General features: G+C 42.5%; 1 protein-coding gene across 3 annotated transcripts in view; it reads right to left on the reverse strand.

Annotated features, from left to right (window-relative positions):
- The window catches only part of LOC137374581 (E3 ubiquitin-protein ligase DZIP3-like), a 200,254-nt gene that overhangs the window by 123,754 nt on the left and 62,328 nt on the right, over positions 1–14,172 (reverse strand). For all 3 annotated transcript variants that reach the window (XM_068040905.1, XM_068040904.1, XM_068040903.1), the window contains exons 6-7: positions 7,750–8,055; positions 2,632–3,282 (exon numbers count right to left, since the gene is read on the reverse strand). In XM_068040905.1, coding sequence (XP_067897006.1) covers positions 2,632–3,282; positions 7,750–8,055 — 957 coding nt within the window. The remainder of the gene's footprint in view (positions 1–2,631; positions 3,283–7,749; positions 8,056–14,172) is intronic.

Raw genomic sequence — 14,172 nt, forward strand, 5'->3', positions numbered from 1 at the left:
AAATAGAAGTGCATGGTATTAAAGGGACAGTGGTACCTTGGGTATGAAATTGACTAAAGGAGGAGGCAGAGAGTAGTGGTGAAGAGATATTTTTTTGAGTGGAGAGAAGTATGCAGTGGTCTCCTAGGGTCGGTATTAGGACCATTGCTTTTCTCATTATTGTATAAATGACCTGGACTTGGGTCTCAGGTGCAGAGTTTCAAAGTTTGGGGATGATACAAACTTGGCAATGTAGAAAACAGTGAGCACGATAGCAGTAGACTTCAGCAGGACAGACACAAACTGGTGAAATGGACAGAGACATGGCAGATGCAATTTAATGCAGTAAGTGTGAAGTGAAGCACTTTGGCAGAAACAACACATCTAAATGGTACTATCTGAGAAGGGGTGCAAAATCAGAGGGACCTGGGGATGCATATTCACAAATCTTGGAAGGTGGCAGGGCAAATTGAGAAGGTGATTAAGGAAGTCTATGGGATACTTGGCTTTGTAAATAGAGGCACTGAATACAAAAACAAGGAAGTCATGCCTTTACAAAGCTCTGGTTAGGCCTCAGCTAGAGTATGGAGTACAATTCTGGGCACCACACATTAGGAAGGGTGTCAAGATCCTGAAGAGGGAAGAGAGGAGGTTTCCCAGGACAATACCAGAGATGAAGGAGTTCAGTTATGTGCAGAGATTGGAAAAGCTGGGATTGTTCCTGTAGAGAAGAGTGTTCCCTTAGAGCAGAGAAGGTCAAGGAGAAACCTAATAGAGATATTCAAAGTAATGAGGGATTTTGATAGAGCAAGTTCAAAGATACTATTTCATCTGGTAAGTGGGTTGGTAACTTGATGTCATTTATTTTAAATTAAAGGGGAATTATAGGGGAAATTCCTTCACACAGAGAGTTGTCAAGCTCAAACAGGCTATATGAAAGGGTGGTGGAATCAAATTCCATAAGAAATTATAAAAGGCAGCTGGACATGCACTTGAAGTGGGCTAATTTGCAGATTATGTGGAAAATGTTGGGATGTGGGACTAAACTGGACAACTCTTTCAAAGAGCTGGGACAAGCTTGATGGATGAACAGCCTTCTTCTGCACTGCAGATTCTATGATTCGCACACATCTTCCAAATGATTGTTCTATCCCCAACACACATATAGGTATGGTCTGTTGGAAAACTTAGAATTTTTTATTAAAATAGTGCATCCTGTTCACCTTTTTTTTCTTCACAATTAATTTTCTAATCAAAAAAACTAACATTTGGATTTATCTGTAATTATTTGAGACCAAATCAACCATTATTTCCCCAAAGACTATCTTAACAGTCACTCTGCCTCCCTTCACAGAGGCACTCCTCTTCCTTTAACCATTGCACCTCCCTGCAACAACTGTCGCCCCTCACTGCCACTAGCTCTCGAACTATCTTTGCCAATCAACAGGGGCACTCCCACCCATGAACCACTGACCCCCATTTAGCAAAGGCACAGTTCCTCTCCAACCATTACCGACCAATTAAGATAAAAGTTCACCCTCTCTAACAATCTCCCAATGCCCTTTTCCTCCTCAATTCACACCAGCACTCTCCTTCTCCTCCAATTTCATATGAGCATGCTTCCAGATCTCCTTCCTAAGGGATTAACTTATTCTGGAATAGAGAACAACACCTGGGATACAGTTCCCTGAGATGCCTTGAACCTCAACCAAGTGGTCATCCTTCAGGCTATTCAATCAAATGTTGAACTATAACCCAACCCTTTTGTACCCTCCAAGTCTGGACATGCAGACTTTTCACCAGGAGTTATTGGGCATTAAAAAAAAAATCAAGAAAAACTTACATTTTATAACTTAAGATAGAAATGAGAATCAACTAAATAACAGGCATATTCTAAGGACTTGTTCAGATTCTGGACCAGTTTACCTCTTTTCTTTCTTGCCCCAACCCTTTTATTGTTTTGCCCTTCATTGAATTAGAGTGGGAAACGACTGGCTTGTGTCAAGGGTAGGTTTGAATCCCTTTACCTCTTTCCCTTCCTGAAGGTGACAGTTCCACTAGTATTGGTTACACTCCAGTAGTTTACGAAAGTGGCAGGGAGATTAAGCCAAGTCAAATCCTGTCCTTACCTGATGATCACATAATTATTTTTTCAGGAAATTTGATGATTTTCTCCTCCATATCCTAGGGATCCGAAGCACAAATTCAATGCACTACCAATGCCCAAGAGATCACTTAACCTAGTAGAGCCCAAGAGAACTTTCCTGATCTGCATGACTGTGTACCAATCTGGATAATGCGCTTACCAAATGAGCCAGAGAGAGATGGTCAAGATTCAGTGTTGAAGAAGTTGCAGGATTTCTGTTGCTACTCCATGATTTTACTTTTGAAGCTGCTGCAATTTTTTTAATGCATCAGATTTTTAAAAACAATTCAATAAATCTAGGAGTAAAATTAAACATAAAGGGGGTAGCAGCTGTTTTCTGTCACAGGCTCAACTCAGATAAAACAGAAAGGGTTTTGGTCCACTTCCTCTAACTGTTGTTAAAGGTCTGGTGTGAAATGATTTGTAATGGAAAATAAGACGACATCCATTGCAAACAAATGAACATAATCTAACAGGAATTTTATAAAGAAATAAATAAAATTTACCATTGTGATGTCTAACAATAAGTTCTTCCAAAAGTTGCGACAGCGGTTTGTTGAAGTATTTTTCCATGTATCTCTTATCAATGAACACAACGTTCATTGGCTGCAAGCGAAGTTCTTGCATCTTCTTATCATTGACTCCAAGGTGAACAAGTATCTCTGCAGCTTCATTCCATATTCTGTCAAACTTTTCATAAGTTAGATCGGTGTGGAAAATGTCTTTTAAAAGGTGATCTCGCATCTCACAAATCCGCCGCAAATAAGCTCCCGGCGAAGCATCAGATCTTGCAAGCCTCCCAGTCCAGCCTTTTTTGGGACGGGGAAACTTCTTCATAAACACAGCAAGAAACTGAAACAAAGGCAATGTAAAATGCAAAGTTTTTGATTTCTCTGTCGAATAAATAATATTCATCCATTTTCTTCTGACATTGTTAAAATCTGTTCCCTCTAACCGATTCTTGATTAAGACTTTATTCTTTGTAACTTCTTCTTCTAATTCCTCTGGTGAGATGTGGGTATCAAAAATACTCCGAACAGCCTTCGTGCCTTCCACATGTATTAAATGAAGCAGGCGATACACATTAACGTAGCACTTCTTTATTAATAGCGGTTTGACTGGCAATTGAGGGTCAAATTGTGGACAGAAGGGTCCAGCTAAAATAAAATATGAAAAAGGGAAAAATTACAGCAATTGCAGAAGTTCACACCTAATATGTCTTCTTTAAAGAAGTTGCATAAAGGAAATGAGTTGCATACAGCAAGTTAGTTTGCAAAGGCAGGACTCACTATCAGACCATATTATAAGCTCTTCCAGCTCATAAGCTAAAGACAGAAACACATCTCAGTGGTGACTTAATTTCACCTGAAACACTGTTACAAGGGTGACATTATACAATGTGCCCCAATTGTGCCAATCGGGTTATACGAAGCACAAACACTAGAAAGACACCTTTCTCCAAAATTTGAGGTTATCACTGCACATATTTCAGGCATGCTTGTAATACATGAAACAGTACACACATGCCTGCACAATGGTGAGCTGAGCTCCAGAGAAAGCTGTCCAATGATTACTTTTATTTGTGTTTTGTCTGTTTATCCAAGTAATCTGAGGTATAATATCAGCTCAGTGCATCACACTTGCTAACACAGTAATATTCCTCTGGCAGGCTACCATTTTTTTCAATGGAAGCAAGACAGATGGAAATGGTATAGGATTAGCAACTTGATATGTCTTTGTATCACCATCATAGGTGGTGAAGGTGGTGCAGAAATATTAGAATTTGGTTATCTTGTTACTTTCACTTTATTATAAAATAGTTTCAAATGTGCATTGATGAGGAAGAGGCAGGATAATTTCAGTCAGCCCCTGATTTGACTGGAACGTAATAAAATCAATCAGCTTCCAGGAAGCCATTTTACATCACTTGGGATTGTCATTGTGCAACAGAATTTAAAAATCTTTTTGGATTCTATTAACTTACTGCAGAGTCTTTGTTTGGCTATGCTATGATACAATGGTTGCGGAATTTCTCAAGACTATTTTACCAGTAATTTTTGGATTGAATTCTGTGACTCTGGACATTATTCCATGAAACTGTAATTGATTAATAGAACAGAATGTGAGGTTTGGTTTACTGCAGGATTCCCCAGGATCTGGCAGTAGCAGAGGAGGGTTGGGGGAGGTACCATGGTGTCTCAGCTGTAGCGAGGGTGACAGTGTCAGGAGACTCGAGGATGGGTGAGCGTTCAGGCACAGTGCGGGGAGATTGCAAGGTCAGGGTGCACTGCAGAGTAGCGTCCCCTGGTTTAGGAGCATTTCAGGAAGGTAAAAACATTTGGGAACATTGGAAGGAGATACTAGTGTGTGTGAGCACTAGTGGCACAGAGTACTAGGATGTGATAGCACTACAGGGCAATAGTGCAGGCAGCACTGGAAGAGGAATGGGTTTGGCAACATAGGACACAATGATTCTGATTATATTTGTAAATAAACATAAATTTTCTAAGAAACTTTTCATAAAGTTGGTGATAGTTTAAAAGGAAAACCAACAACCTTTTTAAGGATTACCAGGATCAGCTGGTCAGTTGATAAGAGCCTCCATTTGGGATAAAGGGTCACAGCACTGAAACAAACGGCCCTCATCAAATTCACAAACGACATCCTATGTGACTGTGATTATGGTAAACTATTTCTCCTCATTCTTCCCAACCTGTATGCAGTCTTTGACACAGTCGACCTGAAACATTAACTCTGTTTCTCTCACCATAGATGCTGCCAGACAAGCTAAGTATTTCCAGCATTTTCTGTTTTTATTTTTAATATTTTCTAATGTCTCCTGTGAAGTGCCCTGGGACATTTTACTATGTTATAAGCACAATATAAATGCAACTTTTTGTTGTCTACACTAAAAACATAACCCCACTTTTTCTCTTTTCAGATGATTAAGGGTTTGGTGCATATTTCCACCGTTTTTGTCTTCATTTCAGATTTTCAATATTTGCGATTATTTTTTCGACCAACTTTCCGAAGAAGGGTCACTGACCCGAAACGTTAACTCTGCTTCTCTTTCCACAGATGCTGCCAGACCTGCCGAGTGATTCCAGCATTTCTTGTTTTTGTTAAAAATACTTTTGTTCTGTCTATTTTCTGAGGGGTGAGAAGGTGAGAAATTTTCTTTAAATGGATAAATTATCAGTAGAACTAACTTTAAGGATTTACTGACGCTGCAATGAAGTAACTGAATTAAAGACAGAATCATCAGCACAACTTTCCAAAGGTTGCAATAAACAATCATATATTGGGAAAGATTTCCTTTTATACTGTGTCACAAAATTATTAATCTGTTTCTAAAGAAAGTATTTACAATTTTACTATACATAGCACACAGAGGAAAGTGTTCCAATTTTTGCTTACTTCTGCCCTTCCATTTATTTTTCCTCTACCAGTACTTTTGTTTGAATAGTGGGAGAGGATATATTTGGTGGACTACTGAGACGAGTTAGTGAGCCCAAAAACATAAAGAAGCGAAAATAATCAGTTTCCTTGAGTTGCTGTGTCAATGACTAAAACATAACTCTCTGCAGGTTACATTCTCATTTTTGTTTGCTTTTTTTCTTTGTCAGGTCGCTTCCGTGTTCCTGTTAGCATCTCTCCCAATGATATGGCTGAATTGTGTGGGAAGTTACACGTTAAGACCTGGTGAGAAAGAGGTCTAGGGTTCCCTTTCAGCCTTCATTTGGTCTTACCGTAACAGGGTTTTATTTTAAACACACTGTTTTTTAAGCTCCCCCTTGGTGAATCCTTGTTCACCGCTTTCCAATTATAAGGCAAAGAAACCAGCATTAAAAAGCTTTCTTAGTTTTAAAGAAAAAAAGTTGAAATTTATTAAAATTGAACTTAAACTCTAATTTGGTTGATGCCTGCGGATACACGACATGCCCAGTCGAGCATGCATACGCGATACACACATGCAAATAGAGACAGAAAAGAGAAGAAAAATAAAATGGAAAAGATTGAGGCAATATCGGAAGAGTTGTTGTTACGGTTCTTCGAGTTCGCTGTAGAGTCCTTGATTGTCAGTAGATCTTGCTTTTCGTTGGGGCCCAATATTCTTCTTAAACCTTGTTCGCTGTAGGAAACTTTTGTCTCTTGGGGATCATGTGCCTTCAGTGGATTCAGAGATGTGTGAGAAAGAGATGGGAGCAGACAGGAGAGATCTTCTCAGTTCAGGAGCAAACAGACTTTCTGCCCAAACTGTTTGTACAAATTCAAAAAACTCAGGTTGCCCAGCAAGTTAGTCATGCGACTAGCTGGTTTGACCACGTCTGCTTGTGCGTTCGGCCATCGAAGCAGTCAACCTGGAATGCGAGCTCCCCCACCTTCAACGTCTGGTGATCAAAAGTCCATTGTGGGTTGAATGAGTCAGGGAATGGTCCTTCATCCTTTCCAAGCACTGTCGGTTAATATGCAAATGTCTTTCCAGCCAAGGGTCCATTGTGGGTTGAATGTGTCAGGGAATGACTGCTTTTTGCTTCCAAACACTGTATGTTAATATGCAAATATCTTTCCAGCCAAGGGTCCATTGTGGGTTGAATGTGTCAGGGAATGACTGCTTTTTGCTTCCAAACACTGTTAATATGAAAATGCCTTTCCAGCCAAGGGTCCATTGTGGGTTGAATGTGCCAGGGAATGACTGCTTTGTGCTTCCAGACACTGTATGTTAATATGCAAATATCTTTCCAGCCAAGATCTGGCAATTTTTTTTAAAGCAAGTCCTTTCTTCACTTCAACAACAGTTTGAAATGTAATGTCCATGTGGCGAAATTAATATGCCTCATGCTTGGCAGGTCACACACATGAACAGAAATTTCTGCCAGATATTTAAACTCAAGCCAATTAATAAGTAAAAGCTCCTTTCTGTCCACAGATCCAGGTTTTCATTGGCAGACAGGAAATGGGGTGAGAAGTGGCATACTCTCCTTCCTTCTACCAGGCCCATCAATCGAGGGCTTTGTGCTGAAAAACGAACTCTTGGGCTGGGCTGGGCTGAGCTAAACTGTTCTCTACAACAAAAGCAAAATACTGCAGATGCTGGAAATCTGAAATAAAATCAGAAAATGCTGGAAATACTCAGCAGGTCTGACAGCATTTGCGGAGACAGAAACAACACTAGTGTTTTAGGTCTGTGACTTTCATCAGAACCGAGAGGTCACATAGCTGAAATGTTAACTCTGTTTCTCTCTCCACAGATGCTGTCAGAGCAGGGTGGGCGGGGGCAGGCAGAAGACAGTTGAACTCAAAGATGAACTGAATCAAGTTCCTCTACAGCAAACACATTTTGGTTTTGTTTAAAGTTAGTTCATTTCTTCATCATTTAGGATTCAGCATCCGTGTACCGCACGCAATATCAGAAAGACAGCACCACCTACTGGAGTAACAGGTACTGCTTGAAATCCAGTGACCTATCATATCTTCTATATATTACTGTGATTGTTATACATGTTGTCAGAAAGGCCTAAAGGATTACAATGGATATTTTAGTGTTAAAAGTGCTAATTTACTTCTGTAATCAGAAGAAATTCTGTCACCACTACACAGATTAGACAAAACAAAACAATTACTTTGTTCATCAAATGCTTTCAGGAAACTGTTGATGTATGGTCCCAGATAAGGAAGTTTGTGTTGATGTTCCACTAATGTAAACCACATGTCTGCCACACACAGAATGGTTTTTTTGGTGAACAGGATGTGCATAAAACGTTCTGCTCCCTCTTTATAGTTGTACTTGCATAAATCGTTGCTCTCTGATTCCTTCAGCATTCCTGATTTCACAAAGTATTCAGCAAAGCTCTCCACGCCGTATTCCTCCAAGACGTATTTAAAAACGTCGGCATATTTCTTAATGAAGAACATGCAGCAACTGTCACCTAAACAACACAAAGCCAAGGGTAATACGTAAGACGGCACAATTTATTGTTACAGTAATTGTAAAGACACTACCCAAAAATGCTTAAAGTTTGGCTTGTTTAGGCAGGATATTCATCTAACATTATCGGCCATGTATCTCGAGAACAATCTTGGAGCAGGTGTGTATTGAAATTTCTAATTTTGGCCAAATGCTCAACTTGAGTTTTCTACTTTTGACTTAGTTACTGGGAATTTCACTAACACATGGGAGCAATACTTTAACAGACAATAGCATGAATGGTGCTGCACTTTATTCATATAAATTATTCATTTCTTCCTAAATGTGACCTCATTTGGTATCTTTAGTTCATTAAGTCCTTACTATAGATTCTATATACGTATTTTCTGTTTTTTGAGAGGCCAGATTAAAGAGATACTGATTGATTGATTAAAGGGAATGTGGCGCCTGGTTTCTGCAATCTGATAGGCTGAAAGGAATCTACAATATTAGTTTCACACAAATAAAATAATGTAATAATATATATTTTAAAATATGTATTCATGTTTCAACCTAATGTAACTGAAGTAAAGCAATACTGTGGGAAGAGAAGTAATTTTTAAAAATTCATTCATGGGATGTAGGCATCGCTGGCTAGGCCAGCATTTATTGCCCATCCCTAATTGCCCTTAAGCTGGTGGTGAGCTGCCTTCTTGAACCGCTGCAGTCCTTGGGGTGTAGGTATACCCACAGTGCTGTTAGGAAGGGAGTTCCAGGATTTTGACCCAGCGACAGTGAAGGAACGGCGATATAGTTCCAAGTCAGGACGGTGTGTGGCTTGGAGGGGAACTTGCAGGTGCTGGTGTTCCCATACATCTGCTGCCCTTGTCCTTCTAGGTGGTAGAGGTCGTGGGTTTGGAAGGTGCTGTCTAAGGAGCCTTGGTGCATTGCTGCAGTGCATCTTGTAGATGGTACACACTGCTACCATTGTGCGTTGGTGGTGTAGGGAGCGAATGTTTGTGAATGGGGTGCCAATCAAGTGGGCTGCTTTGTCCTGGATGGTGTCGAGCTTCTTGAGTGTTGTTGGAGCTGCACCCATCCAGGCAAGTGGAGAGTATTCCATCAGACTCTGGACTTGTGCCTTGTAGATGGTGGACAGGCATTGGGGAGTCAGGAAGTGAGTTACTAGCCACAGGAATCCCAGCCTCTGACCTGCTCTTGTAGCCACAGTATTTATGTGGCTGGTCCAGTTCAGTTTCCGGTCATTGGTAACTCCAGGATGTTGATAGTGGGGGATTCAGAAATGGTAATGCCACTGATCAAGGGGAGATGGTTAGATTCTCTCTTGTTTAAGATGGTAATTGCCTGGCACTTGTGTGGCGCGAATATTACTTGCCACTTATCAGCCCAAGCCTGGATGTTGGACATGGGCTGTTTCATTATCTGAGGAGTCGGGAAAGGTGCTGAACATTGTGTTATCCCCATTCCTGACCTTATGATGGAGGGAAGGTCATTGATGAAGCAGTTGAAGATGGTTGGGCCTCGGACACGACTCTGAGGAATTCCTGCAGTGATCTCCTGGGACTGAGGCGATTGACCTCCAACAACCACAAGCATCTTTCTTTGTGTTAGGGTATGACTCCAACCAGTAGTGAGTTTTCCCCCTGATTCCCACTGACTCCAGTTTTGCTAGGGCTCCTTGATGTCATACTCTGTTAAATACTGCCTTGATATCAAGGGTAGTCAATCTCTCACTTCTGGAGTTCAGCTCTTTTGTCCATGTTTGCACAAAGGCTGTAATGAGGTCAGGAGCTGTGTGGTCCTGGCAGAACCCAAACTGAGCATCAGTGAGCAGGTTATTGCTGAGCAAGTGTCGCTTGATAGCACTGTCGCGACTCCATCCATCACTTTGCTGATGATCAAGAGTTGACTGATGTGGGGTAATTCACCGGGTTGGATTTGTCCTGCTTTTTGTGTACAGGACATACCTGGACAATTTTCCACATTGCTGGGTAGATGCCAATGTTGTAGCTGTACTGGAACAGCTTGGCTAGGGCTGTGGCTAGTTCTGGAGCACAAGCCTTCAGTACAATTGCTGGAATGTTGCCCATAGCCTTTGCAGTATACAGTGCCTTCAGCCGTTTCTTGCTATCACGTGAAGTAAATTGGATTGGCTGGAGACTGCCATCTATGATGCTGGGGACCTCAGGAGGAGGCCGAGATGCATCATCCACTCGGCACTTCAGGCTGAAGGTGGATGCAAATGCTTCAGCCTTATCTTTTGCACTGAGGTGCTGGGTTCCCCCATCATTGAGGATGGGGATATTTGTGGAGCCTCCTCCTCCTCCTGTCAGTTGTTTAATTGTCCATCATCATTCACAACTGGATGTGGCAGGACTGCAGAGCTTCAACCTGATCCCTTGGTTGTGAGATCGCTTAGCCCTGTCTATCACATGATGCTGTTTGGCATGCAAGTAGTCACGTGTGGTAGCTTCACCAGGCTGACACCTCATTTTGAGGTAGGCCTGGTGCTGCTCCTAGCATGCCCTCCTGCACTCTTCAATGAACCAGGGTTGGTCCCCTGACTTGATGGTAATGGTAGAATGGGGGAAATATGCTGGGCCATGAGGTTACAGATTGTGGTTGAATACAATTCTCCTGCTGCTGATGGTCCAAAGCGCCTCATGGATGCCCAGTTTTGAGTTGCTATATCTGTTTCATTTAGCAAGGTGGTACTGCCACACATCATGATGGAGGGTATCCTCAATGTGAAGACGGGACTTTTGTCTCCACAAGGACTGTGCGGTGGTCACTCCTACCAATAATGTCATGGACAGATGCATCTGCGACAGATAGATTGGTGAGGACAAGTTCAAGTAGATTTTTCCCTCATGTTGATTCCCTTACCACCTGCCACAGAACCAGTCTAGCAGCTATGTCCTTTTGGACTCGGCCAGCTTGGTCAATAGTGGTGCTACCAAGCCACTCTTGCTGATGGACATTGAAGTCCCCTACCCAGAGTACATTCTGTGCCCTTGGTGCCCTCAGTGCTTCTTCCAATTGGTGTTCAACATGGAGAAGCACTGATTCATCAGCCGAGGAGAGGCAGCAGGTGGTAATCAGCAGGAGGCTTACTTGCCTACGTTTGACCTGATGCCGTGAGACCTCATGGGGTCCGGAGTCAATGTTGAGGACTCTCAGGGCAACTCACTCCCAAATGTATACCACTGTGCCGCCACCTCTGCTGGGGCTGTCCTGCTGGTGGGACAGGACATACCCAGGGATGGCGATGGTGGTGTCAGGGACATTGGCTGTAAGGTATGATTCTGAGTATGACTATGGCAGGCTGTTGCTTAACTAGTTTCCCAATTGTTAGTAAGGAGGACTTTGCATGGTCGACAGGGCTGGCTTTGCCATTGTTGTTTCCAGGGCCTCGATCGATGCCAGGTGGTCTGTCCAATTTCATTCCTTTTCTTACACTTCATAGCGGTTTAATACAACTAAGTGGCTTGCTAGGCCATTTCAGAGGGCATGTAAGGGTCAACCAAATTGCTGTGGGTCTGGAGTCACAGGTAGGCCAGACCAGGTAAGGACGGCAGATTTCCTTCCCTAAAGGACATTAGTGAACCAGATGGGTTTTTACAACAATTGACAATGGTTTTATGGTCGCCATTATACCAGCTTTTTAAATTCCAGATTTGCTAATTGAATTCAAATTTCACCATCTGCCGTGGTGGGATTCAAACCCATCTCCCCAGAACATTAGCCTACGCATATGGATTACTAGTCCAGTGACATTTCCACTACACCACCGCTTCCCCTTAGGCTAATACTAATTTTCTCACTGGAACAAACATTCAGTACAAGATGTTAAATGAAAGAAAACTGCACTCTCCTCATGCTGTTCTAGCATGTAGGGATCAGACATATTACAGTCCCAGTCAAAAAGGCCCCTCTTGAACACCTGAGGGAGGTCCATCAATATATGATTTATACTACATTGAACAAAGCTGGCATCATAACCATTTTTAGTACTTCAAAACAGTAAAAAGTTAAGATTACCGACCATGTAGTCTGAAGACTCTTTAAATGATCTGCATACTCCACAAAATAGGATTAAATTGGTAATGCAGCATGTGGCTTTCCTCAAATTAGATAATCTATCTTTCTTCCTCATATCCTCCATACACCAAAGGAGCATACCAAAGTAGTAGAATTTGGAAAAAGGTCCCAGTGCAGCCATAGCACCAGCTGCCAGGGTAGAGCCATAGAGTCACTTACAGCACAGAAGGAGGCCATCTGGCCCATCGAGTCCATGCCAGCTCCCCATGGAGCTACGCTGTCAGTACCACTCCCGGCTCAATCCCCATATTCTAATAAATGATCAAAAGCCACAATCACATCTAAACATTAATGCTTTGTAAACTTGTAGGATTTTGCCATTTGGTTGCTTTACAGATAATGCCACTTGTAAGATATAGATAGCCCTCTCTAATGGTTTCTAAAATCCTTGCATCTGTATTAACTTCCCTATTTTGCTGTCAATTTTATAGGGCTAGGTCTCATGGAAGGAGACACGGTAAAGGCTGCTTAGTGTGGATTCTGTTATGCAGTGGAGAGCCATTCTCAAGTACTGAATGTGCCATAAAAGGGTATTGCTGACTCCTGATTACAAGAAGCATGACTTTTATTGAATTAGGCACAGTGCAAGTGGATTGGTTTAAGGCACTGAATCAGCCATTCTTCATTCCAGTTTGTCCAAGAAATCTGATCACCTGAAATATTGTGTATATGTTCTCTTTAGTTTACATGTTATTCAGAAGTAATTAAAATAGATATATCCTTTACAGCAACTGGTGCCAATATGACCCTGGAGTGGTTCAGCACTGGCATACTTCTTGAATCAAGTGGCAGTGCCAAGTCTGTGTCACTGCTCAACTCCAGAAATTTGCCAACACCAATTAGTGTTAAAACATCCTGGCACCACTTTGTGCCAACATGATTTCAGAGCAACTTGATGCATCCCTGGTGCTGGATGCTTGTATTGTGTCATTGGCACAATTAAGTGCTGAAATTTCCATTAGTACTGCTAAGTGTCAAGAAATGTTCAAGAATATTCAACCAAGTGGCGAGACAATTTCTGATTGGTGATTCTGGGGTTGGAATACTGCCTTTTTCAATTTTGCTCTCAATACGCTCTTTGTAATTAAGTTTGGAGAACCCAACAAACTGTAGCAGGCAGTGGTGTTTCGACAAACATTTTATGCATTAATCATTTATCATTGCAATTGTTAATGGGGTAATTAAGTTTCCCCATTATTTAAACCTTTGCCTTGGGTTGATATTAACACACTGTCTCAACTGAGGATGCACTGCTTTTTGTTTTCATGCAAACATTGGCTGGAATTTTACGTGATGGCAGAGGCCCACCCACAGTCTTAAAAGTCGGGGGCAAGCCTATCTCCCCTGGGCCTGGAAGTCATGTAGCTATTTTGCGTGGCCCAGGCTCCTAATTGGCTTCGGACGGGACTTCCGCCACCAATCAGCGGGCTGGCAGCTCCTCAGTCCCTGCAGCAGCACCAGGAACGTTGGTCACTTGCTTGGACTGCACCCAGACAGAAGAGCACCATGGATGGCAGCCTCCATAAAAGTGAGTGGGGTTTCAGGCCTTGCCGGGGACAATCGGCTGGACCCCGGTGAGGGGAGTAAGGGTCATTCAGGAGGACGGGGAGGCACTCTATTGGGGCGGCTTGTGCTGCTGGGGGGGCCCTCTGTGGGGCACTGGGTGCCTGATTAGCAGGGCCTCCACCTTGGGCCCGCAAGGAGGTTGCCTGGTATTACTGGGCGAGGTGAGAGTGACTGCCCTTGATACCAAGGCAGCATTTGACAGAGTACGACATCAAGGAGCCCTAGCCAAACTGGAGTCAATGGGAATCAAGGGATAACTCTCCACTGGTTGGAGTTGTATCGAGCACCAAGGAAGATAGTTGTGGTTGTTGGAGGTTAATCATCTCAGCTCCAGGACATCACTGCAGGAGTTCCTCAGAGTAATGTCCGAGGCCCAACCATCTTCAGCTGCTTCATCAATGACCTTCCTTCAATCATAAGGTCAGAAGTGGGGATGCTTGCTGATGATTGC

This window comes from Heterodontus francisci, chromosome 10 (assembly GCF_036365525.1).
Source record: "Heterodontus francisci isolate sHetFra1 chromosome 10, sHetFra1.hap1, whole genome shotgun sequence".
Lineage (NCBI taxonomy): Eukaryota > Metazoa > Chordata > Chondrichthyes > Heterodontiformes > Heterodontidae > Heterodontus > Heterodontus francisci.